Here is a 27,607-nt window from a genome sequence, read left to right as displayed (position 1 = left end):
GTGTGTGTAAATATGCATCTATCCAGGTCTTTGTTTCTTGTTCACTGCACAATTATAATCAAGTCATTAAGGGACGGACAAAAGAAATCTCGCTTTTTCTCCACTTAGGAAATCCCTGGCAGATAGTTACACACTGATTTCCACTAGAACATTGTAGAATCTCTGAACTGCAAAATATGATCAATTTGTCTAATGGAAAAAAGGCGTTCAATCTATTGAAATTGCACAAGTAATAAACACTAATGAGATTTGCTGTTAGTGTAGAGCAAAGAAACAATGTGTAACTTAAATCACAAATATCAATCAGAGTGAAAAGTTAATTTCCTTATTATTTTTTTTTTGTTGTTGAAAATGCTTGAAAACTGTGCTCATTCATGTCTTTCATTTAAATGCATACAAAAACAATAAACAAAAAGCCAGCTAGGATGCATTTATTACCAGTGCACATGATTGGTCTAAACGTGAAAAAAGAATTAAAAAACAAAAATACTCGACTTGTGAATATATACCAACCATTTCACCAGAACGTTACAAAATGACTGCATGCAAAAATATCTATTTGCATACAACAATATACACATATCAAAGGCAACAAGGGTTCACTACACATTGTTTGACACCTGAATGTAACTTAGTGATGCGTTCTGTAGGCTTCATCTTTAACCTTTCTGCATCATCACATTTACAACATGATAAGGGAGGTAGGCTACACACTGATGACCTTTTACATTCAGAGCTTTAAAAAACAAACAAAAAAAAAAAACATCGATATCAACGTCACAGTAGGAATGAAATGTGAAGAATGAAGTAAAGGTCAGTAGTCAGGTCCGAGCATCCTGAAAGGTCACAGGGTTAATTTACACCGTACACAAGTGATATCTTCATATCGTTTGTTCTTTTACACAGTTATATGCAAAATATAATGACTTAGCGCCTATTTTTAAACATACAATACTAGAGTGTGATAAAATACTTTTTGCCCATTTTTTTTTTTTACAAAATATATTAGAAACGTCAAATATCTGGCCAAAATAAAAGTCACTTTTTGCAATGGTCTATTTTATTTATTCTAATTTTGTTAGCACGGTCAGTTCACACCTACATGGCTGAGGGTTTGAAATCTGTGTGTGTGGAGTTCACATGTTCTCTCAGTAGACTAGAAATGTTACGTGGTACAAAATGAAGTCAGCTGACGACCGGAATGTACTGAATGACCAGATTATCCCTTTTTTTCTGTCCTGATGGAACAGGCATATTACAGGACTCGTATTGTAATAGAGTGGTTCGGGGAGCATGATAAATCATCTTTACACATGAACTGCCCACAGCATCGCGGAGCACAAATTAAACTAAAGGGGGGTTCAATAAAATATTAGCATGTGTGACTTCTTTTTTAGTAGGTAGTGTATAATATTGCAAAACTGCTCTTATATTATATAGATCTCGACTATACTCAAATATACTTTTCATATAAAATAACCACAAATGCCAGAGCATGATCACTAAATCTGAGAACGAATGCAAACCATATAGTTTCAAATCACAAATATTTAAATGTGACCAAACACTTGCACAACCAATGCAGTATATGGAGGTTATTGCATTATTAACTGCACAGCACAGCAGAAAATAACAGCACACAAGAATAACAGATCCTCTCTCTACCTTTGGAGGAGATCCATTCCTGGTCTCAGAATGCTAGTATCGCTTTTCCTTAACACACCATTCAGATGGTTGTGTACACACACACCAACATCCAAAAGGAAAAAAAATAAAATAAATCAACTGTCCTTAGATATAGCCTGGAAGAGCATTTGGAAGTGGTTTGGTTCAGATGAAACGCCACTAGGAGGCAGTTTTACTGCAGCTGAACAGACCAACTGGCAGATATTTCACATGAGTGGGCCACTGGGATGCCAGCTGGAAGAACTTTACATCGTTCCACTCCATCCCATCAACAGACACTGCAAGACAGGGGGGTAAAAAAGGTTAGCGTGCGTATTTGTAGCTAAACATGCATCGGTTAGACATTATTAAGGTGTGTGGATTATTAGGTTCGTCTCCATATTTTGATAAATCTATATAAATAAATGAAATGTTTGGTCTGTACATTGGTCAGGACTCGCTCTTTCAATGATATCTTTAACGTTTCATACATTGGAGGACCCGAAACCAGTATCAGAATTTTTTTGTCACATGTACCCTAAGCAAAGTGAAATATTTGTATTTTTTTCGTGTAAAGCAGTTAGGAAGCTGGGATCAAAGTGCAAGGTCAGCCAGGATACAGCACCCCTGGACCGTTTAAACCACCACTGCCCCAGTTATGAACAGTCATGTGCCGGATTTAATAATCTACTTTAAAATAAGCTACTAACAAGCTACTTGCTCAATGTAAACACACACCTGCACCATACCTCTCGAGATATTAATTAGAAAAGCTAAACTGAATATTTTTATTGCGATTAGTTCATATTTTCACCGCTGAAATAACATCACTGAAGTGGTATAAGTGAATTTTAACACGCTGGAGTCGTCTTAAGACAAATCTTTTATCCAATCTACTTTTTTTAATCTCTTCCATGATTCGATCTCCGATCTCCGAGTGTGTTTGGCAGACGATGAAAGAAGAAGTGCAACTTAACGTAAACATAAACTGTTCTATATCCTTTCCTTCTAATTGACTGTACTCAGATCAAATGACAGTAGATTCAAAATCTTGCCATTTTGTACAATTTTCTAATATTATTTTTTTTGGTGAAATTACAGTGTTATAAAAAATGAAGGGGATCATCTTCTGAAATAATAATATCACTAATTACATCAAAGCTGATCCGTTTTTTTTTTTTTAGCTCTAACCTTTTAACCATTTCTACAAACTCTTTTCTTATGAACGATTGGAACTTAGACCATTATTTAAAAATAAAAATATTACACATGTTTTTACTTTTAACTCTCCATACAGAGTATAATTTGGGCTTTACCTCTAAGACTTGTTTGCTGATGCTTAGCAGAACAGATGAGTCTGGTGATCCCCTCTATCACCTGGCTCTTAGGCTCCATGTCCCTCTCCTTTGGTTTCTTTCCCAGAAAAATAGTAGGGACTGAGGAGAGACAAACATCCGTGCGCTGTTTTTAATTGGAGAGGCGGAGAATGTTTTTACAGATGTGAAAGAACATCAATAATAAAAAAGGCTCAAGCTGGCATATCACTGGCTGCCAAATCTCTAAACATTTTAAAAGTCGTCATTTAGTCTCATTAAAAACCTCAAGATCAATATCAAGATCAACAGCAGTTTGCCAGGCAGCGTGCTCACCTTTCTTGTTCTTCTCCTTGGTGACCACAGTCATGGCCATGGTGCAGGAGCTGGGCTGGAGCTCTGCAATGTTGGAGCTGGGGAGCCGGCTGACCTGTAAGGATCTGAAAGCACTCTTCAGGGTATTCTTGGTGTCTCTCCTCTCACCGTCTTTACGCTTTTCAACCACCCAGTAATCCACCTGCAGCCCTATGGCGTCTGTTCCGTGAGACATGCTGGGACTTCTGGCCAAAAACGATGATGTGTCAGTTAATCATTGAGTGTGAGTAATTATTCAAATGTGTATATTCGTCATCCTCAGGAGTTACAGAACAATAAAACAATGCAAAGACCATAATTTATCAGGCTATGTTTCTGTTTAATGGTTTGCACGCATCGAAACAGGTAAACTTATTCCTGTATAATCCCTATACCGCTGTGCTGTTTAATGATTAAATCTGATTGGTCAGTTTATATTCTGCTCATATGGAGACATTGTTTCTCAGTTCTCTCGCTCTGACCTCAATACAATGAGACCGTGTGCGTTTTAGAGTAAGTTTAGTCTGAATGCTGGTGTGTGTCAGTCAGTGGCCTTCACGTACACAGACAAGCAGTGCCGGGAGTCACGATTCTCCAGAGCAGATGTTAACGACTAGTCTGGCAACGGCTCTTTCCAGCACAGTTTGTTTATGCGCATCTCAAGGAGAGACAAAGATGTGTTTAAGTTCTTTTTCTCTTAAATTTATTAAGAAAAAGATTTTTTCAATAAAAAAAAAAAACTGTTACTGTATGTGTGCCCCACAGGGCCACTAGCTTATTAATTCTTGACATTTTTATGTGGAAAATTTTTTATCTGTAAAATAAATATTTTTATAAGAATATCCTTGAATAAAAGAGTAAAAGATTAAACATCTTTTATCGAAGGTTATTATTATTTACTGGCAAGGTAATAAAATGATAAATATTTAAAAGAAAGATTTCTCTTGCGTTAACATGAAAAAATAAAATTATTTTATTATATTAAAAATAATTATTATTTTGATAGCTTAATCGATATAACAACAATAAAAATAATAGTTAGCTCCAGGTTCCGGGTTCGATTCCCGCCTCGGGTCTGTGTGTATGTTCTCCCTGTGGTGGGTTTCCCTTCAGGTGCTCCGGTTTCCGTCCACAGTCCAAAGACATGCAGATTAGGCTAACTGCTGTTTTCAAATTGCCCGTACATGATGAGTGAGTTAGTGAGTGGTGCAGCCTTACACGTTCAAATTTAAGTTACTGTAACTAAAAAGGGGTGCCACCTTGTGGCGCTATCTGGAATTACCATATATACAGTAGCCACATTACTAAGCTTTGGATGGATACAACGCGCGCACAAGAATGTATTGTTTACTAAAGCTGTAACCAAACAAAAAACACAGGTATCGAAAATCAGCCAAATTATGATTTAGGTACCAGTGTTAGGATTTTACACTCAATGCATCGTTTCTTTATTTAGCATTTTTGAAAATAGTGTCTAGTATCAGTACACTGTAATCACGCAAATTAGAGCTGTTCAGAGTCTTCAGGACAGAGAATTTTGAGGTTTCTCTGTAATACGACAAGCTCCATAACTTCTTACTTAAAATCTTACATACTTACAAAAAGGCCATTATTATTATTGGAGGATAATCAACTACGGGTCGTAAAAATCCTTTACTTCGCATCCGCAAGCACCATAGCAATTATTTAAACATTTTGAAAGGTTGTTAGATGATCATCAGACCTACCCATGAACACCACTGAGAGATGGTGAAGGGGGAGGAGTGGCAGATTCTTTCATCATCCCAGCAGACATTGCATGAGCAGGAGGAGAAGTTGAAGGAACTATTAGACTTAAAGAGATTCCCTCCTCGCAGTCGCCAACTGTTAAGTGTAAAAAGGAAAACGTAAACATAATTAATTTTAGATTGAGGAATTATACGTCTTAGTGAAGGTTATGGTGGCAATACAGCGTCACTAAGCATGGGTACCTGCCAATCCAAACATGGGCTCGATCAAACCGACTTTAACCACCTGATTGGTATAAAGCAAAACAGATCAAAATGAACGAATTTGTAAGCAGCAACGTACAGAATTCCTAAGCAGTGATGCTGATTAAAAAAATGTACTTACACCCACGAAGGGGACAAAATTTTGATAGGAATCATCATCTTGCCTGAAAAAAAAAGTAGGAGACAAAAACATAATCATGCACCATACTGTATATTACGCCATTTAATGGACGCTGCATGGAACAACAATAATGTTGTGGAGTAACTCTGGATCTTCTTACATTTTGTGCTTGCAGGTGAGCATAGCCTCAGCAATAGGTAGCTGATAAGTAACTGTAGCTCCGTCAATGTACTGACCGATGCGTCCAGCTACGTCCACACACTCTGCAGACGATAAACCTGAACACAAACGCAACGTAAACAAACTGCAGTCTGACGTCTGAAAGAGTAGCACTAACGGCAGGTATGTACCGGGTTGAGGAGGATCTGTCCGACTGAAGAACTCCCGCCACGTACTGTCGAGGAAAACCGAACGGTAACGGTTGTCTAGTGATCCAAGGTACTTAGCTACAGGGTGAGAACCTGCACACAAGAGGTCATTTATTCAGCTTGAAGTTTCCAGTTCTCAGAGTCAAAAGCTATCCGTACTCTATATCATTGTTTGTTGGACCTTGAAAAAGAACTTACCTAGTGGTACCACGAGAAACCTTAAATGCCCCAGCCAGTCAGACGTCTTGTTGGCTAGCTGAGACACAAAGAAGCGCAAGATGGCTCCCAGGTAGTTCTGTCCTCCCACAGCCACCACTTTCACAGGTTTAGGTGTGACAGAGTTACAGTTACAGCTGCAGAGAGCAGGAGCATGGAGAAGCATAAGACTAGAGATGCAGGAACAATGTCAGTAAAAACATGTGTGTGTCGTGTGGTTATTAGTACCAATCGAAGGTTTTCCTTATTTTTATTTCTTTCTACGTTGTAAAACAATACTGCATACAAAATATGCAATCTTTTTTGATTAGTTAATATTGAGATGTATCTGCTACTTATGCTCTGTAAAGCCTTCGTAACGGCTCTAATCTGAGGTGCTGTTTGTTAATTGGTGATTTCCAAGGGTGGTAACTCTAAATTAACTTCTCCTCTGCAGCAGAGGTAAGGTTTGGTCTTCTATTCTTAGGAAGTTCTTCATAGAAGGCAGTTTTAACAAGATGAGTTTTGCAAACGCACTTGACAATACTGTTCTTGCAAGAACTATTCCAGAAGAGCTAACCTTCATGTCTAAAAATACCTAATGCCATATGAGCAGGGGTGGGTAGTAACGAGTTACATTTACTCCATTACATTTACTTAAGTAACTAATACTATAACTAGTTTTACTCCAACATACTTTTTACTTTTACTTGAGTAGATTTGTGAAAAAGAAAGGCTACTCTTCCTACACTCGACTCGTTACTTTTCAAACTATTTATTCTACACTTTAGATATTCTTTATTTTTGCCAGAGAAGTGCAGCCGGTGGATCTACTTTACCACATGACTGTGTTTCACCAATCAGATGTCGCAACAATAATCACATGACTCCGTTTGACCAATCAGCCGCAATAACAATTACCGCATGTAGTCACATGACCACACACAACCTGGATGCATAAGAAAATAGTCTAACCAGAGGAAACATGTTGCGGTTAGCTTAGCTGTTTTCTTTAATGTTGCAATGCTAACCTACTGTATATAATTAGCAAATAAGCTAGAGGCTAAAAAAGTATCTTACATTTGTTCTGCTCTACACAGTTTATGTTAAAGTGAGACGTCTTGTATATACTGTATGTTCTAATGATAATTTGCTGAGTCATTTGGAGGGCAACTGAATAAACAGTTTATCTTACACAGGAAATAGGTTACACTATTCAAACATACATATTTTACCTACAGTAGGTATTTGTTATAAAATGCTTTATGTTGTAAAAAAGTGAGATTAGGACATTTGTGTTAAATTTTCCTTAATTTGCTATTTTGTACAGATATTTATTTCCATTCATTTGTTTTATTATTTGAAAATGTCAAATCGTGCATTATTTGATCATTTTGGATGACTACTTTTTTCTTCTACTTGAGTAATAATATTTTGAAATACAGCTTCTCTTACTTGAGTACAATTTTTGCCTACTCCACCCACTTCTGCATACGAGTTAAATCAATGTTTTTGAAATCTCCAGTATTGGTCTAGAATGTAGAAAATGAATCACTAATCAAAAAGAATTTCAATTAGAAGGTGTGTTCACATTTTTGACTGGTGCTATATACGCATGTAAATTATATATTATAATAATCTTACATAATTAATACGTATGCACTACCCATGTACAATAATTTACAAAACTCTTGCCATCTATGAAAGTCAAACCAAAAGTTTCTTTATTCAAATGTCATTCCTCAGATTCACACACAGGTTGTTGTTGAAATAATTACAACTAGTGAAAGACCACCTGGATTTTGTGTGTACGCCAGCTTTAAAGGGATATTTTCTCTTAAAATAGACTATTTAGGCTTTTTCCGAAGAAAGAAAGTGTTAAATTTGTACTAAACACATTGTAAATTTGAAAGATACTAATTTGATTTAGCTCATTTGAACGTCGCTGGACATTAACATTAGCTAATTAGCTCGCAGACTCACTAGCTCAAATAAACTAGGACTGAACTTTGACTTACAACTTCTGAATGCGAGTAAGCAGAGCTGAGAGCACGGCCTGAATCTCAGACACTGAGCAGGTACACACCACTGGATGCTTCTGTGCCTGCAGGGAGTCTGACACATACTACACACACACATGCACACACGCACACATGCACACACACACGTGAACACACACAAACACATCATGTATTGGTTTACCTGCATTAAAAGACCAGTGCACTTTGTGCAAAACAGATTTCCCATTTAGTTTCTTTTAATCTAATTGTATTTGGTTGTGTTTTAAAAAGCTACCAGTTGGTTAAAATAGTCTGTAGTCCTAGTGAACACATCAATCAGCCATAACATTGAGTGATTACCATTGATTAGGACATTACAGTGGCAGTCAGTATATATTAAATAAGGCAGTAATTGTTCTGAACTGTGGTCCGATTCCAAAGAGCTACTTCAGCGCAATGTGTTAAAAATGTTCATGCTGGTTCTGATAGAAAGGTCTTAGAACACACAATGCATCACAGCTTGCAGAGAATGTGGTTGTGTAGCTGGAGAGCTACAGCTAAAAGCAGTTGCAATGAGCATGTGGGCATCAAAACCTGGATCTCGTAACAATAAAAGAAGGTGGCCTGGTCTGATGAATCACTTTTCTTTGACATCATTTTGATGGTATACGTGCATCTCTTATATTGAGAAGAGATGGCACCAAGATGCACCATAAAGAAGAAGAAGGTAAGCTAGCAGAGGCAGTGCGGAAAATGTTCTGTTGGGAAACCTTGGGTCCTGTTAGTCATGTGGGTGTTACTTTGACACATACCACCTACTGTACCTAAAGACTGTTTATCTAAACAAGCACTTTTTTAAGTCGCTTTGGAAAAGAGCATCTGTCACATACTTAAATGTTAAAGTACAGTGGAACTTTGGATTGCGAGTAACGCGGTTTGCGAGTGTTCCACAAGACGAGCAAAGATTTTAAATACATTTTTACTTGAAAAACGAGCAAGTCTTGGTTTACGAGTACAGAGTAGAAATTGTGGGTACTCGTCTCCCCTGCTGGGTGAGAGTGCATCTCTTACTGGTATTATTAACATCTGTGCACGCGTGTACTGTTTACTATAACACTCTGACCATGTGTGTGTAAAACATATTTTATTTTGTGTTTGTAATTATGTGTGTGTACAGCGCACATGTACTGTTTATTATAACACACGTGCGTGCGTGTAAAGTAAAAAAGAGTCTCATTAGAGACGTTTAAGATCCATTTTCTCCCTCTCTGTCGTTATGTGTATGCGCACTCACGTAATTTGACACCGTGCCCCTTCATACACACACTCTCGCCTTTACAATCCCCGGCTTTAGACACATACAAACACACACTCTCTGCTCTACAAAGAAACACTGCTCTGTTGCAATTCTTTTCAAAAGGTAAAGTGCAGGTTCATTTGTTTGTTTTACCTTACAGCAGTGATTCCGTTTAGTACAGTACAGTATGCGCTCACGCGAGTGTCATTAGCGATGTTCCTTGCTAATTTTTTCTGACAAAATAGTCTTTCCATTAATGTGTGTGTGAAATTCAAATAAGAGAGGAGAAAGATTTACTGTGTATGATGAGAAGGGTGACTTACTTCATACACATACACAAACACGCAAACATACAGACAGCGTCTGCGCATAAGCGGAAACACTTATCTGTTGGTATTTATTTTTACTTTTTTTAAAGGTAAAGTGCAGGTTAATTTGTTTAATTTTTACTTTATATTTTGTATTAATTACTTTTATGTATTTTTTGGGGGGGGGCTGTGTAACAAATAATTTGAGTTTCTATTATTTCTTATGGGAAAACCTGCTTTGATTTATGAGCCTGAGCCTTCCAGAAGGAATTATGCTCATAATACAAGGTTCCACTGTAAATATAATGCATCTCTGCAGCATTGCAGAAATAGTTCAGGCATGGTTTGAGGAACATGGCGAAGAGCTGCTGACTTGGCCTCCAAATTCCTGAGATCTCAATCAAGCATCTGTGGTAGTTGCTGGAAAAACAAGTTAGATCTGTTGATGATTGATGTTGCAATGTACAGGCCTTGGTGAGGATTTGTTGCAAACCCCTTCAAAGTTCTTGTGAAGTTTCACTTATGTGGATCAGAGCTGTTTTGGCAGCACAAGGGGTTCGACACAATACCAGGTTTTAATGTTTTGGCTGATCAGTGTACATAAAGAAAATTGGATAAATCGCCAAAAACATGTTAATCTGAATTGCCAGGCTAAGTAGATATTGTATAGAATTAAATATGGGAAAAAACATATTATAAGCTCGTTCTGAGGCACAGTATTTAGTCACTACCTGTCCTTGCCAGTCACTGCTGTTAATGAGGATGAGGCTGTCAGGCAGGGTCGTGTCCGACACCAAGATCTGGTTTAGCTGGTCATACACAATCTTCCTCGGCATCTACACACACGTGCGGGAGAAATAAGGTGAGTTGTGTTTCTTTACAATAAGCACACGCTACACTGACGGAGCACTATGACTACGAGCCTGCTGATCTCTCAGGCTCTGCCAGTTTCAAACATGCAGGCAGCTTTCTGAATCCAGAAAACAACATTTGACTTTTTGAACACTATTTCTATTTTGATCGTTTTAGCTGACATTCTGACAAACACATCAGGCACGGCGACATAGTGGGAATTAAAAGACGGCAACAAACGTCATACGCCAGAGACGCATCCGGATATGTTTGTGCAGTAATAGTGGCGACTTCAGCCAATTACTGACTCACTGCAGAGCCGATGTGCTGTTACATAAGCAGATTGAGCGCCCACTCTGCTCCACGCTCTGAATCTCTGCTCCCAGCACACCCACTCAGAGTGTCCCGCGCTCGAATCCACAGCCCAAATGAATCACCATGTTTACTGTCGACCCTCTAGTGCTGTTTATTCTGCAGAGCTTTAGCGAGATTCTTTGGCACAGTGAAGGAACGCAGGGTTTTGTCAGGAAAAAAAGAAATATTGCATTTATTATTAAAGACAAAGGTATATGATCGCACACTTTTTTGTATCTCAGAACATACTGTATTACTGTTATAATAATATAATGCAAGGATAAATAACTCAAAGTTATCACCATTTTTATTTACTTAAGTTATTAACCTAAGAACTCAGCTCAATAAATCAATTACTTAATTTCTTGTAATTAGATTTAGCATGTAAAAGATCCCCCTGACTAGTGAACTTATTATTATTCTCATTATTTTTTTAAATATTATTATTAATATGTGAAAAAATAGAGAACATTTTGTATAAATAGTACTTCTGCCACGTTTTACACTAGACAATACAGGTTTAAAAAACATAAAGCATAAGGATTTATCTCCATACTCTATTTAATTAAATAGAGGCAAACTAGTTAAAAAAAATGTCTTTAGATTTCTCGATATCTTTTATATGGAGACACATGATGCCTCTTCTTATGAAGGTGTAAAACCAATTAACATTAACAGAAACTTCAAGCACAGTACAGTGACGAGACTTTTATGCCGCAGTAAAACATCTGAACGATGCAAACGTTTTACAGAAGGCCGTATGTCTGTGAATGACGAGCATGGCTTAGGTGGCTCCGAGCCCACTGTAGTTTTGAACATTCATCAAGTGGAACACTTTTAGAAACAATCAGCCTGGTTTGATTATCCATGCACGACCTCGTACGACCCACAGCACCACTTGCACGTTAAGGGAACTCGGCCAAAATACCAGCAACAGTGTGTGAAAACTTTGTGAAGACTTACAGAAAACGTTTGACCTCTGTCATTGGCAACAAAGCGTATCTAAAAGTACTGAAATGAATTTTTGTTATTGACCAAATACTTATTTTCCACTATGATTTGCAAATAAATTCTTTAAAGATCCTACAATGTGATTCTCTGGATTTATTTTTTCTTATTTTGTCTCTCATAGTTGAGGTTTACCTATGATGAAAATTACAGGCCTCTCTTATCTTTTAAGTAGGGGAATTTACATAATTTGTGGCTGACTAAATACCTTTTTTTTCCCACTGTAATTATCAAGTCTTAACTATTATCTTTCTTATCATATTAAGCCGTTTGACTGAAAAACACCCAGCGGTAGAAATATCAGCAGTATCAGCATAGTGAATTCATGATGAATCCTTGCTCTGACAGTTCATGACTCGACTTCCAAAGTGGTTCCTCCTACTTCTGTGCCCTAGTTTACGGCGGTGCCCCAGGCCGGCTGCATAAACATGTTTATAGAAACTAGTCAGACACTACCAGTCAAAAGTCTGGACATAGCATCTAACACCTTGGTCTTTCCTGATTTTTATGTCTTTTACCACTGTAGAGCAATGCTAAAGCCATCAAAAATATGCAATAATCTCCTTTCAACAGTTGATATTGAGATGTTTCTGCTACTCATGATCTGTAAAGCTTTCATGCCGCAGAGGTAAGATTTGGGCTTTCTTTCCTGGGAAGGTTTTCATGAGAGACCTGATGAGTTTTATTACGGCGCTTGACAGGTTTTGCAAATGCACGTGACAGTACTGTTCTTACAAGAACTGTTCCGGAACATCTGACGTTCGTGGCCTAAAATAATAATTGACTGCTGTTGTTGTTACTTAATTACCTAATTACCATATGTGTTATTTCATAATATTGAAATCTCAGTTTTTCTCTAGAATTTAAAAAAAACAAAGCAAAAGCTCACCTGCGGAGTGAGGCTGAGCTCAGGTGAGCGCTCACTGTCTGAGCTGTTTGTCCGTTCGCTAAGAGGTTTAGACAGCTGCCTCTCTTTCAAAGGAGTCCCTCGCTTATGCTTAGGAGTATGACCACCATCCAGCCTGGGAATAAGTCACAGCAACATGTTACATGGGAGGTATAAAAAAAAAAGTATGTATGTACATGTATGATGTTTGTGTGTGTGTGTGTGGTACCAGCCTTGGGGAGGGCATGGTTTGGCTGCTGCTCCTCTGTGGGGTTCGTGGTCTCTCTGCCACAGAAACCGTGATGCTTGGAGTTCCATCGCTCAAAACCTCCACCTCATTCAGCTCCTACAACACCAAATACACATTAACTAGCAGCTACGCAACACATGGGACGCAAAAGACAGACTGTTTACGCACAGCTTTCTTGTTCAGATTGAACACATGAATGAATAAAGGATGGAATTGAAGAAGGTATGGAAAGGTTATGATCCCACCACTGTCTCTGTCTCGGAGAAGGCATCATCCAGGTGTGCACTACTGGAGCGCTGAATTTTACTCGATGCAGTCTGTTCCCCCTGCTGCTGGAGAGAGACAGAGAGATGGAAATATATTTACATTTAGAAATGGCATAAAAAGATGGATGGATGGATAAATGAGAAGATATAAGTGTGGATGGATGGATAAACATTGGACGGATAAAGATAGCTTGTTTAATAGATATAAACCAAAAAAGACTCTAAGACTTAATGGACGTGTCATCAGGGAAAAAATCTCCATAGATGTGACACTCTGGTCATTCAGTACATTCAGGTCATCAGCTGACTTCATTTTACTGCCACATAACATTGCTGAGCCTAGACCTGACCACCTGAAGCAACCTCAGACCATAACACAGGGCCTCCAGAGGATTGTACAGTGCACACTATGCATGATCGCTCCATGCGCTTCTCTTCTTACCCTGACATGCCCATCTATCTGGAAAAGGGTCAGTCTGAACTCATCAAAGCACAATATTTATGCTCCCTAGCAAGTTGATGGCATTTCTTCTGATTAGTCTCAGCAACAAGTGGTTTTCTATCACCAAGTGTTTAAGTCAGGCCCATTCATTTTTTCTGTCCATTCGAGTTTTTCTGTCCACATTTCTTATACAAAGTTGTCAAAGTTCTTAACCCAGTTCCAGTACTTTCAAATCTCCTTAGTTTTCTTTGCTTGATGCAGCCCAATAATTTGACCCTTCTAAAATGGTGACCTTTTTTTGGCAAGGCAGTGTATGTTGGATAGAAAGTAGATCGTAGACAGTTTTATAGGCAAAACTTTAATAAATTAATAGTTAGGTGTTATAGTTAGACAAATGGGTGCATAGATGGAGGATAAGTGGATGAATGGAAAACAAAAGGGTAATTGGATGGATGAATGGATTGATGGATGTTGGATAAACAGATCGGTAGAAAGCTGATAGATTGCTGATATACAGTATAGTTGGGTGGACAATACTTGAATAGAGGATAGATGGAAAGAGTGATTGGCTGTCGCCCTGCCGATACTCACAGCACTAAGTGTGTCTCTGCTTAGAGAACGTCTGCTGCTTAGACTGCCAAACTCATTGTGAGAGCTGGACTGAGACATAGCTTCGAAGAATGGCCTAGACATAGACACACACAGAAGACAGATAAAAAGCATGCACAGTTAAAGGCAGTGAAATAATTTGAAATGCAACAAGCATTTATGAGGGGTCCATGGTTATATTTTTATTGTTGGCTTCAGGTGATAGACGAAAATCTGTACTCTGATCATGGAGTAAGTTTTACACCCACACATAGTGCAGGGGCCTCACAAGGGATCATGATCTTAAAAAATATATACTTGTATAAGATTTGTATAGCAGCTTTAGTACAGTACATGCATGTTACATAAGAGTTCTTGGAGCAACGGAGTAGTGTGGGTGTGGTTTACAGAGCCATTTTTCTGTTAAATTATAGGGTTAAGACTTACACGATGTCTTTCGCTAAAGGTTTATACAAAGAAATGGGACGCTTACATGTACCAGTTTGAAAAAAGCTAAGGTGAGATTCCCTTTTCAACAGTATAACGTTAAAGCGGTGATGCAACAACATCGGAAAAAAAAGTGATTTCAGCAGTCGATACCACAATTTTCATGCCTTAGGTATTGCGAGTTTGACAAGACTTTCTCACCCCACTTTATCCAAATGAACATAAAGGTAAATATCAGCCATAACATTATGACCACCCTCCTAATACTGACCCCCTTTGCCACCAAAACAGTTATGACCTGTGTGTTCTGACACTTTCTATTGGAATCAGCACCAACCTTTTCCTTAATTTGAGCTACAGTAGCTCTTCTATTGGATCAGCCTCCAATGAGCCTTCCTTCCTTGGGTCACTTTTAGTACGTTCTGACCACTGTAGCCTGGGAACATCCCACAAGAGCTGCAGTTTTGGAGTTGCTCCAACCCATTCGTCTAGCCATCACAAATTGGCCCTTCCCATGGTAGCCACATTTTTAATATATCGTCTGAAAGTGGGTGGGATATATTAGGCAACAAGTAAACTTTTTTTTTCTGAAGTTGATATGTTGGAAGCAAAAAAAATGGGCAAGCAAAAGGACCAAAACTGGACCAAATTATTGGTGGCTAGGGGACTGGATCAGAGAAACTCCAGAACAGGAGGTCTTATGGGATGTTTCTGGTCTGCAGTAGTCAGGACATACCAAAAGTGATCCAAGTAAGGAAAACTGGTGAATTGACGACGCAGTCGTGGGCGGCCAAGGCTTACTGATGCACATCGGGAGTAAAGCCTGGCCTGCATAGTCCGACCCAATAGAAGAGATACAATAGCCCAAATTAAGAAAAAGGTTAATGATGGTTCTGAGAGAAAAGTGTTAAAACACACAGTGCATCACTGTTATAGTGGCAAAAGGGGGACCTACTCAATATTAGGCAGGTGGTCATGATGTTATGGTTGATCAGTGTATAGTCAAAAAAGTATGTATTATATATACATATACTGTATATACACACACACACACATATATATATACACGAGAAGGTTTTTCTCTTCACCATTTCATTAACATCTGTTTAGTTTTATCCTTTGTTCTATGCGAGGCCTACATGATGCATGGAGTGTCTTATGGTTTTGACTCTGTAATTCAATTTTATTTGTATAGGCTTTAGTGTTCTTTTGTTCTTTGCCAGTGCAGCGTGATTTGTCTGGATTGTCTTCTTGACTAAGTTCCAAGAAGTATCCACCTAGCAGCGAGTGTGCGTGCAAGTGTGTTATTGTATGTTACGGGAGTTTGGGCTTGGGCATGCTAAGGACGCTGTCTGTCTCCTCCATGTCTGGTCCACTGTCACTGGGGTTGTATATCTCCAGACTGTTGTAGAGCTCATCCAGGTCTTCCTCCACATCACGGATCTGCTCCTGGGACACGTGGTCCAGGCCAAATCCTACCTATACATACCAGATGAGCAAATCAAACATCGGCATGCTCTCATGCTTAGTGAATACAGAACAAGCTGGGTGGAAGATAACACAGGAAATGTAGAGATGACCATGGGGTGAGGTTTACCTCATCAGAAACTTTGAACCTTTTCAGCAGTGCCACAAATTTCTGCTTGATGTTAGGCTGCTGGATAGAAAACACTTCGCGTTAGGCAGAAGAGTGGGAAAAAGCGAATCCGCGCGAATTAAGCTGTACGACGCACGCGGCAAAAATAGCAGCGAGCAGAGGAGGAGGAGGATAAAGAACAGTAACAGGCAGAATGCTTACCGAGCTGGCACACAATCTCTACTGTAGCACATCAGCAGCTAGTGGACAGACCGTGCAGTATTCAAAACAACAAGCTGATACAAGCACGCGGAGAGAGATATCGCAACCTCGCACTTCGACATAGTCGATACATATTGACCTCCTTATGTCTCAGCACATTTCGAAGAACTCTTAGCCATTAGGATTATCAGGCTCTGTTTCTAAAGGCCACCCGGGACCTCAGGCTACCATAAACACACACAGCGCCTGTTTCCTGGATTAGAGTCAATTTGAAGAAATGGAGCCGTTCATGTAGAGAAACAAACACTGATGGGCATATTTCCCAAGCTGTAATAGATGGCTATTTAGCAAGCAGTTTGTTGTCGTTCATCTTGGATAGGATTAACATTAAGCAGGTGAAAGCTGGCTGTAAACAAGCAGAAAATGGGCTTCTAGAGCCAGAAGCAAAAATCTGTTCCAGTAACTCACATTAGCTCTTGTAATGGAGGCAGCAGAGGTGAGTTTACGGCGGGGTTTCTTCTTCCTTACTTCATCTTCATCGTCATAAAGATACTGCCAAAGGCAAATACGAAAGGTTTGGTCTCTATAGTTTAAGTTTAAGTGTTATGGTATATTATACAATAGTTATTTCCGACCAAGAAATTTGATTGGGCAAGAGACATTCTGTGAGTGCTGATATAGAGTATAACAGTACTGAGAGTTTCAACTTTAGACATCAGAGGTGTCGTTTCCCCACAAATTTGTCAGATTAGATTGCTGTAGAAATGGTTACATTCTTTTTTCTCTGTAGGTGCTTTAATTAATACAATTTTGAAGCCAAAGGTGCTTTTCTGTTTGATAATGTTAACCTTGTTGTGAAACCAATAAGCTGATGACATGACAACCATATGACTTTAATAAACATGAAAATTACTAATAGCTTGTTTTTTAAAAAGTCTTTAGCATCATTATCTAACTAATAAGCTGTAGTTTTTACATTATGTTGTCCTTTGCTATTGTTAAGTTATTTTATCTGTCATAATAATAATAATTATTATTAAATAATAAAATAAATAATTTAAATAATAAATAAGGATTAGTAATTATGCTAACCGTCAGTCGCCAGCCCAATCCTACAGTACGTCGCCCCGTTGCGGAGGGATATGCTTTGGTGGAGCCAAATAGTTCATTAAATCAACAAACAAATCATAATCTGTTGATAATAAAAGGCTTCTGTGGAAATGACGCATCTGAGGTTTTGCTGTTGTACTGAATATCGGCACTTATTAATTCATTTTAAAAGGTTTTATTACCACTAGGAATGTGATCATGCGCAACTAGATACTTGAATCACACTGAGTCAAACACAGGCATTTTTCCTAGTTTGGCTATCTATATCTCATTATGGACAAAATCTTTGTTGCTTGCTGTTAACCAGCCAGTTAACTATTATAAGACCATTTTAGTGTTTTTTTGATCAGTATTATTATTATTTTTTTATTGTTTCATAAATACATACATTTACTGGTTACGAATACACATTCAGGGATACTTTAAACCCTCATTTTATTTATTCCAATATTTTTTTCTAACCTGGTGTAATGGATCATCACTGCCGTCCTGCTCAGACGAATAGCTCTCTTCCTCCTCCTCAGAGTAGTTATCAATGTCAGGGGATCGATCTACATAGGGACAGATAAACAATCAAAAAAAAAAATGAACAGACATAGTAAGACCATAATTACCACATTTACATGTAGATGATTAAATCATTACATCACACAAGCCAACACGAAATCCAGCAATTTGACGATGTCTTATATGGACATCTGTATAAAGGTGAAACTCCCTCACCAGACAGTTTGGCCTTTGGTCCTTCTGGGTCTACAGGTTGACTAGACATCGAGTAGACCCTGATCTCAGCCACGGGTACCGCCACCTCCTTTATTTTAGTATGCAGACGCAACACCTGAGCACCTTCAGTGGGATGCTGCATCACCTTTTAGATGACGGACATACAAAAAAAATTTTCATATTTGAATGTTTAAAATGATCTATGTTACGAAGTATACTATAGTATACTCAAACATGTTTCCTGCGCAGCTCATACAGACATGCACGTATACATGGGAATCCTGGCACACATTTATGGTGTGACACCATAGTGTGGTAGCGTAGTGGGGGTGTTAACATGCTCAAAAAGCGCACGCTTTAGTGGTACGCTCGGGCGACAGGTGCTTGGGCCCGGTCATCGTTGCTTTGCAACTATATTAACAACTGACTTCGCTGTTGTTATTTATTTTAAATAGTTTAATATTACTATTAGTTTACTGCATACTTATTTGTACTAGTAGTACTGCTAACTTTTAATACATTAATAAATGAATAATACTGCTCACCTCTGCCATATTAATCAGGCCAAGTGCTAGTGTCTTGTATCCCAGGATTGTACGGTTCTTGTACCTTTTTCTACGTTGGAGCATGATCTGCAGCCTATTCGCATCTCTCTTCAAAAAATGTGGATACTTTTGGAATAAAAAGATAGAAAACCATGATTTTTTTTTTCTGTCTAACAAAAACAAAGACCTGCGAAGTAACAAAGACAAGAAACAAATGAATAGCCAAAGACAAAGACATGAGAACAAACCTGAAGGGAGAAAGTGAGCTGTAAATCTGTCTCGGTGAGCCCAGGAGATGGCAGGAGGATTTCATTAGAGCGCAGGATTCGCTTTGAGCCCTGCAAGGTCATGCATTAAGTAATGAGTTAGAGAGCCTTAAGAAACCTTAGAGGTGATATCTTCAGTGGAATGCTGCATTACTCTTTGAATGAAAAGCTAAAAAATATGTAGCAGAAATCTCAGCTATGTTTAATAGAGAAACTAAGAGCCATTTCCGCACCCACAGTGCACTTTGATTATGATTGATAGGCTTTAATTTGCTAGGAAGCATAAACATGTGGTCTGATGAGTCCATATTGTGCCATTACGGACCGATGAGTGCGTCAGGGTAAGAAGGGAAGCGCATGAAGTGATGCCCTTATCATGTATAGTGGCCACTGTACAAGCCTTTGGAGGCAGTGTTATGATCTGGGGTTGTTTCAGTTGGTCAGGTCCAGGCTCAGCAACATTATGTGACATGATTTATCTTTTATTTTTTAATTTGCCAACAAGTCATTCTGGGGGCATGAGGAATGATTTTCACCTGTTGTGTGCCATGATCAATACTAACGGTGGCACAATGTTCAGAAAATGTACCAAGCTAAAATAGAAGGGATTTGATAAGGAAAAAGAGGTTTACCTGAAGTTTGACTGCAATGACTACTGATGTAAGGTCTCGGTCAAGGTCCTTTAACATCACCAGTTTCTTAAGAGTTAAACTGAGGAGTCTGGATGGATGGATGGATGGATGGATGAAGAGAAAGGGAAAGATTAATTATTTTTTTTACATAGAACATGAAACCCTGGCCGTAGAAGCAAGATTCTGTATTTTAAATATACTGTATACTTTAAATGTGTACATATATTCATATATACAGTCTACATTTAAGTTGCCCACCTCAACATACCGTAAGTCAAAAATGATTAAAACTAACATAAAACAGTTCTAACTTTTTTTCCTCCTTTTTTCTTTTTGTTCAGCTTGGCATAGACCTTGAACAATCTGGGTAATCACAGAGACAGCTCAAAAAAATGCAATGCAATGTGAAATGTGTTTAGAAATCAAAAGAATGCCCTGAAGCACCCTGCCGAACTGCAGCTTCAAGCAAAGTATATGAATCATGTCTTAACTTTGAAATCTTCAATTTATGTTCTCATACCATGTGCATTTCCATTGCATCAGTTTGTTGCAATAACACTAACAGTACAAGATGTAAGCATCATCCCATCTAACAGAGAAAATACAACATCATGTCTAACAAGTACTAGACATCATCTAAAATTAGACTGTTACCTTTTGGAAATAATGTTCCTGGATTTGCTCTGATTATGTTTTGCATTTTGATTGTCATTAGAGCATCATTCACAGATCACTGTTGGACAAAAATAACTTAATAAAAATGTCAGCGTCCCGCTAATAGTGCTGCACAAATAATTGCATTAAAATCAAAATCGCATGTTTAATTATTAATAATATTTATGAAAATTACTTGAATTTTTGTAGACTTGTTTTTTTTTAGATGATAATTTTATAAGATTTTTTGCTATATAAATATGTTTGAAAACAAAATGGAACATGTCATAGTTAAATAATGCAGTTTCAGTCTCAATCACAATGTCAAAATGGATGTAATTATTATTTTTTTATCTAATCGCGCAGCCCGCTATACTACTAACAATGCTGCAGTAATGTTGTAGTAATTTTTTTAAAACGTTACATTTTATTACACTCGGAAATCCTGGAAGATTTCATTTTCTAGACTTTAACCATCACTGTCTCACAGCTATATCTCCTGGAGTTTGGGTATACTTCACATACATACTGTAACTGGCCCTGTCTCGGTGAAGTGTAACTCTAGAGTCAGACAGCTCGAGAGGGAGACCACCTGACCAATAATAAGGCTGGCAAAAGAGTTTTTATCCTCTTCAAACACACACACACACACACACACACAGTATAAAGGTCAGTTTGCTCTGTTACATAAGGGTCCGTTTCATAATAATCTACAACACACCAATTTGCATTACTACAAGGTTAAGTACTGAGCATGGAAAGGTCTTATCTTTTTTCTAGTGACTCAAAAGCACAAAATTTCTATTTTAGTTCTTCTTTTAACTTTCTGATGTTGAGGCAAGATTCTGGCTAATTTTTTATGGGTAAAGCGACACAAAATAGCAGATTTGTTAAATAGGAAACAATGGAAGGTATAGAGGAGCAAAGACTTAAATTTGAACTAAAGAATTAGTTATGTGGACAACGTTCCTAATTTGAATACACCCTCCATGTCCAAAGTTTACAAATTTGAGTAACTTCACCTTTTCTTGGCACCTGGTCCCGTATTCACAAAGCTTCTTAAGCCTAAACGTTACTGCTATTGACAAAATTCAAAGAAAATTCTTAGAATGATGACATTTTCTTGGAATTTCCTCTTAAATTTAGGACTAAATCTTAGTAAAGATAAAAATGATTCATAAAACATCTTGTCCCTAAAAACAGCTCCTAAGGTGAAAATTGTTAAGAGTAGAGAGGAGGACTTTTAAGAGGCTTAAGAGTTTCTACAGCAGAGGACAAAATGGCAGAAAGAAGAAATATTCTCCAAACGCTAAATGTAAAGCTTCAAGTAAACACTGCACTTCTGTCCAATTTGGTTTTCTTGTTCTTTAACTCCATTTCATCTTTCTTGGATTGTTGGCCACATACAGTACCATCCAAAAGTGCAGCTTTAATAGACTGTCCTGTAATCATGTAAACTGTAAAACCTGAGTTATTTTGCTCCCATCAATCTGAAATGGATCACAAGTAACAAAATCAGTGTGATGAATAAATGTATAAGAACATAAATATAGTAACTACTGTGTGGAAATCAGTTGCTTCAAAAGTAGACACATTTTTAATATTTGGCTGTTTAATTAACTTTACGATATTTATAATAACATATACAATTTCTTTATATACAAACATTATGGTCTCACTGTTCTTTTATTAAGTATTAAGTATCACAAAAAGTATCACAAAAAGCACATTTCAAGGCCTTTACAGAGGTCAGAGGTTATTTTTTTATTAACCAATCACAGTCCTTGAATTGCTGCATCATCCCTAGCAACGGGGTCAACCACGCCCCCTCACTAAGATAAAGGGTTTTGTACTTTCTTTATTCAGAGTTGCTCTAAGAAGTTTCCTAAAGCAAACTTTTAATCTAGGACTCCCAGCTAGGACTTTTTAAGCTAAGATACAGTAGGAGCTCTCTGAGAGGATTCTAAAAAGCTTTGTGAATACGGGCCCTGGTGTTTAATAAAACTGTACATAAAATTTTATTTTGGTAGCTTTTATAAATACGAATGATAGACACAATTTCCCAAATTGCCCATAGTGTGTGAGTGTTTGTATGTGTGCCCTGCGATGGATTGGCACCCCATCTAAGTCTCCTGGGATAGGCTCCAGGAAGTAAATGAGTGAGTGAGTAAATTTATAAATTGTAACATTAGCACAAATACCACTGCTGTAACATATTCTGTACTTCCTTAAGTCATTCATCTTCTCGAGTTTTAAATCGTGTTTATTTGTGGCTACTGAATGTTTGAACAGGAGAATGAAACAGTAGCTATATATTTTAACCTTAACATGTGAATGGTATTTATTAGTACAGACCAAAGCAACACGGCTCAGACTTTTCTGTTAGAGAGGATGGAACTGTGGAGCTACAGTCTGGTTTGTTCACATCATTGATCCAAATTACATTACATTACTTATTCATTTGACAGAAGCTTTTATCCAAATAGAGGCAGAGAACAGTCGAAGCATAGAGCTGGTAAAGGAACAGGCAGGAACACAGAAGGAAATTAGTATTTGGTGAAATAATCCCGGTTTGCAATTACAGCTTTCATGCATTTGGCCCGCTCTCCACCTGTTTTTCACATTGCTGTTGGTTAACTTTATACACTCTTTTTGCAAAAAAGCAAACAGCTCAGCTTTGCTTGATGGTTAATGACCATCCATCTTCCTCTGGAGTAAATTCTAGTGGTCCCTTATTGTTTTCCAGAGCTGTATTGTCTATTTTGTGCTAAAAAAAAAAAAAAAAGGGTCACTCTATACTGCACAATCCAGAGCTGAATTAGATATGTTTATTAAAAACTGCAAAACACTAAATGGCTAAAATGCTCTGAGATTATGTTATCATGTTAAGGACTACACTACGGCAGGGGCAAAATCTTCAATGACAGTAGGAGACCTGACTGTTTTAAAGGTTATTCAAGGCTTTGTTGCATTCTTTATATTTATATATTGAAATTTAAATATTTTTCATTTTTATAATTAGAAAATAATACTGTGAAATCTAGAACAAAAAAAAAGTTTACATAATTTCTTTCTTTTTTTTTGCTGTGGTAGATTATTTATAAAATAAAGGCAATAAATGCTGGTTGGAGAGGCCCTCTGAACAATTCTGCCTAGGGCTCCAACAGACTCTAGAATCAGAAAACAGACTCTACCCAGGTAGACCTCCTAGCCTCTGTTTAACAGCCCACATGGTGACTTGTAAGTGAATTTCACAGCTAAATACATATTATGTGCGTGAAAATTAGCTTGTGGGTCATGTGGGAATTACTGGCCGTGTTGATAAAAAGAAAAAAAAAACACAGATAATCATAAATCCATAATAAGTGGGTCAATGAACAAAAAGAAAGAAAGAAAAGCCAGAGGAGGTCGGGTAAGATTAAAATTTAACTAATCTAAAAATGGCCAAAGACGGTGCAACATGCTGTTATTATAGAGCTCGTAGAAGATTTTGGACAAGTTTGCAATGCCTATGGCAAATGTTTTCAAATAGTTTTGTAGCCTGAAGCACTTTTATTTGTGAACTGACTCCCTGAGGACAAGCTTAACCCCGAAGCTGAAGGTGCAAGGCGACAGTGCTAACCACTAAGTGCCCCCTCCCAATAATTTGTGATTTCAAATAAAGACAGAAACTTACAAAACCTTATAAACCTTAAATCATTATGTTCTTTCTTTTCTTCTCGCTACAAGTGCTGCCATCTTAAAATGACATGCCAGAATCATGTCAGAGCAATCACTACAAGATGGAGGAGAGCTCTTCAAACTCATCTTTCCTACTGACAAGTTGGAAATTTCCTAGTTATCACGATGCATTTGACTTTCCTTGTAAATCGGAATTTGAAGTTCTGTTCAGTGATAACTTGACATCACTGCATGAATGGGAACTGAGAGTTGAGCAGACTAGACAAGTTGAAATTAAAAGATGAGGTCGTGTCTGGTCTGAGTTTTGGCTAGGGGTGAGGAAATTTTATTTGCATGCAGCATTATTAATTTGTCTGGTAACTTTGCTAATCTTGACTGTGTTTAATAAGGAAAATGCTTGCAGTAGGCTCAATAAACATATAACAATTTATTCTGTAAATATGAACTGACGGTTTGTGGTTTTTCTATGTAAATAAAGATGGCGAAAGGAGAACTGGATTGTAGTCATAATTGTAGTTCCAATAATATGTAAACTAAAGTGATATATTAGTGGCTTGTTTCTCAGTATTCACAGTCCCCAACTGGTTCAAATAATGATTTTTCAGCTTTGTAATTGTGTGAAAGAGATACACATTCTGTATAAACTGCACTTTGAATTTTGCTCCTGGGCTAGAAATATGCAGTATAATACAGTATATTTGCAACAAATTTAAGCCAGGCTATATCTGTTAGGTTGGCTGTATTAAATAAATCAAATACATTTTTTTTTTTGGTATTTTGGGCCGTCCACGTGCCATCCCGTACATCTGGCAGATGGATACGCCCCACCCTGGAGACATATCTGTCATTTCTGTGGCATTTACTTAAGGGGTCAGATTGCTAGCTTGACATCCGATTGCCATTCACTCTCTAAAGGCAATTTAGGAATGTCAATTAGCCCAACCTGCACTTAGCCTAGCCACCATGCCGCCTTCGGTTTGCTGGAGAGCATAAGCATTGGACTTTGGAGCGATGGAAATAAAAGTCATGTGGCTTGATGAGGTGAGACTGTCCCTTTTCCAGAGTGATGCGTGCATCAGGGTAAGAAGGGAAGCACATGAAGCGATGCACCCATCATGCATAGTTTCCACTGCACAAGCCTCTGGAGACAGTGTCATGAGCTGGGATTGCTTCAGTTCATCAGGTCTAGACTCAGCAATGTTATGTGGCAACAAAATAAAGTCAGCTTATGAACTGAGTTTACTGAATAACCAGGTTATAACATCTACGGAGTTTTTCTTTCCTGATGGCATGGGCATATTCCAGGACTCATGAGAAATCTTTAGATCTTTTTTTCTTGTTGTTCCATAAAGACTAGATGTGTACAGCATATAATATATATATATATATATATATATATATATATATATATATATATATATATTACACTTATATGCTCATTTACATACTACAGACAATTTGGGAACACCAATTAGCCTAATGCCCAAACCCTATCCACTGGATGGAGGCAGTGACACAACCTGTGCATAGATTGGAAGGTCCGTTGTGACGACCCCTCGACTGAAGCAGCTGAAATTTTAACAACAATTAGTCTAATAGCTTAATAAGCCTTTTTGGGCTGTGGGAGAACATGCAAAATCCATGCACACAGACCCCGAGGCAGGAAATCAAATTTGGGCCCTGGATGTGCAAAGCTTTTAGAAAAAATGTTTCATCACTTACTCACTCATCATCTATACAACTTTATCCTGTATTCAGGGTCGTGCGGGGCCTGAAGCCTATCCCAGGAGACTTGGAGCATGAGGCAGGGTACACCTTGGACAAGGTGCCAATCTGTTGCAGGGCACACACAAATACATTTACTCACTCATTCACACTTACTCTCACTCATCTTCCATACCACTTTATTCTGTATTTAGGGTCGCGGGGACCTGGAGCCTATCCCAGGAGGCTTGGGGCACGAGCAGTGTACACCTTGGACAGGGTGCCAATCTATCGCAGGGCACACACACACATACTGTACATTCACTCACTCATTTACACACTAAGGGCAATTTAGGAATGCCAATTAGCCTAATCTTCAGGTCTTTGGACTGTAGAAGGAAACCCACCAAGCACGGGATGAACATGCAAACTCTATGCGCACAGACCCCAAGGCGGGAAATCGAACTCGGACCCTGGATGTGCTAAGCTTTTAGGAAATTGTTTTACCAGCACTCTTAATTCTAAACACAGCCCATGTTCCTCTATGACGTCAGAGAGGCACACAAGCACTAAGAAATAACAATATATAGTTCAGAAAGAAACGGCTGGAAATATTTTAATATCAACATAAGCATATTACAAAATTTGAAATGCATGTAAGGAGTTTTTAAGTGAAGTTTTAGATGAATGACGACATCTTTCAGCGTGACAGGAGTTACAATGTAACAAGGCGCGCGCACGAACGCGCGCACGCACTCGTACCTTGGCACGCAGCTGGGAGAGGAGCGGTCGATCTCCCACGTCGCAAACAGGTTCATCTGCACCGGGCGATTTGATGGGATGCTGACCGACTTGAAGGGCTGCAGGTGCGGAGACGCGACTCCCGCTCGCTGAACTCCTCCTCGCTCCGACATGCTGACTGTGTACGGGGGGAGAACCGCAGTACAAGTCTTCTCGATCAAGCTTCGCTCTCAGTTACCCGCATCTTGCGAGAGAGAGAAAGAAAAGCGTTGCGCGTGTCACGACGTGCGTGTCCCTGCCACCAGCAACAACGCTCATGTTCTACTTCCACTCAACACGCTGCATTCCCGCGGACAGCCTGCTCCAGGCTTTGACAAGTCAAGCTGTTTTGAGCAGGAAGGCGGAAATCTGTCTCTGCGATCACACACGCGCAAAACAGCGCTACCTCTGGTTGAAAAAGGAGCGCGAGAGTGCTGCTCGAGCATGAAGCGAGCAGCACTGTTGTGTGCGCGCGCCTGCGCGTTGGTCGTGCGTTTCTCATGCAGAGCACGCCGCCTGCTCGAGCTTTAGCACGCACAGGCTGCAGTGTGCACTAGACTGATAATACACCAACTACGACTGCATTGCACACAAATATTTTTTTTTTTAAGCTTATACTCATATATTCGATAAGGTCAAAAGTTTGTGGACGCCTGGCCATCAATTATACCAGGGGTATATGATCTGCATGTTTTTATGCATTTTCTCATTGATCAAAGTGTATGATGTTCAACAGGTACATATGGAGAATGATTGACAGACCATAAATACACTCCCACCCAAAAGTTTGGCATCACTTGCAAATTACCTTTTGTTTTTGTTTAGTGATTCATTTTCTACATTCTACCACAATACTGGGGATTTCTATGCAAACTATTAAATAACACATATAGAATTAGGTAATTATGTAACAACAACAGTCAGTCGTTATTTTAAGACATGAAGGTCAGTTCTTGCAAAAACAGTTTTGTGTGGAGTGCATTTGCAAAACCAATCAAGCACCATGATG

The 27,607-nt window shown here is 38.5% G+C and overlaps 1 protein-coding gene across 10 annotated transcripts; it reads right to left on the bottom strand.

Moving 5' to 3' along the window:
* Positions 1-415: 415 nt before the first annotated feature.
* pacs1a (phosphofurin acidic cluster sorting protein 1a) lies at positions 416-26,961 on the bottom strand. 10 transcript variants are annotated; one of them, XM_053478852.1, is made up of 24 exons: positions 26,581-26,960; positions 19,780-19,867; positions 19,130-19,219; positions 18,882-19,007; positions 18,337-18,481; positions 18,076-18,164; positions 16,972-17,055; positions 16,303-16,362; positions 16,024-16,184; positions 14,262-14,355; positions 13,208-13,294; positions 12,946-13,058; positions 12,716-12,848; positions 10,344-10,448; positions 8,026-8,132; positions 6,011-6,165; positions 5,795-5,905; positions 5,605-5,722; positions 5,445-5,487; positions 5,303-5,345; positions 5,060-5,195; positions 3,315-3,538; positions 2,982-3,101; positions 416-1,964 (listed from the first exon to the last, which is right to left on the bottom strand). In XM_053478852.1, the coding sequence occupies exons 1-24, from the start codon at positions 26,730-26,732 to the stop codon at positions 1,846-1,848; spliced, it is 2,703 nt and encodes a 900-aa protein (XP_053334827.1). In that variant the 5' UTR covers positions 26,733-26,960; the 3' UTR covers positions 416-1,845. The 10 variants fall into 10 exon arrangements, with proteins under 10 accessions (XP_053334827.1, XP_053334829.1, XP_053334830.1 ...); XM_053478854.1 differs by having other exon boundaries at positions 3,315-3,535; XM_053478855.1 differs by having other exon boundaries at positions 13,211-13,294.
* Positions 26,962-27,607: the final 646 nt, after the last annotated feature.

This window comes from Clarias gariepinus, chromosome 19 (assembly GCF_024256425.1).
Source record: "Clarias gariepinus isolate MV-2021 ecotype Netherlands chromosome 19, CGAR_prim_01v2, whole genome shotgun sequence".
Lineage (NCBI taxonomy): Eukaryota > Metazoa > Chordata > Actinopteri > Siluriformes > Clariidae > Clarias > Clarias gariepinus.
The sequence above is the reverse complement of the archived record's forward strand: the minus strand, read 5'-3'. Positions and strand labels throughout refer to the sequence as shown.

Bases quoted from the DNA above. Each gene is read 5' to 3' on its own strand.
- pacs1a (XM_053478848.1), bottom strand. From the start codon at position 26,732: ATGTCGGAGCGAGGAGGAGTTCAGCGAGCGGGAGTCGCGTCTCCGCAC. The intron at 3,539-5,059 runs GTAGGTCTGATG...GTTTTTGGCCAG, and splicing joins TCTCTCAGTGGTGTTCATGG to AAGTCCCAGCATGTCTCACG. The intron at 1,965-2,981 runs GTAAAGCCCAAA...CCTGTCTTGCAG, and splicing joins TCAGCAAACAAGTCTTAGAG to TGTCTGTTGATGGGATGGAG.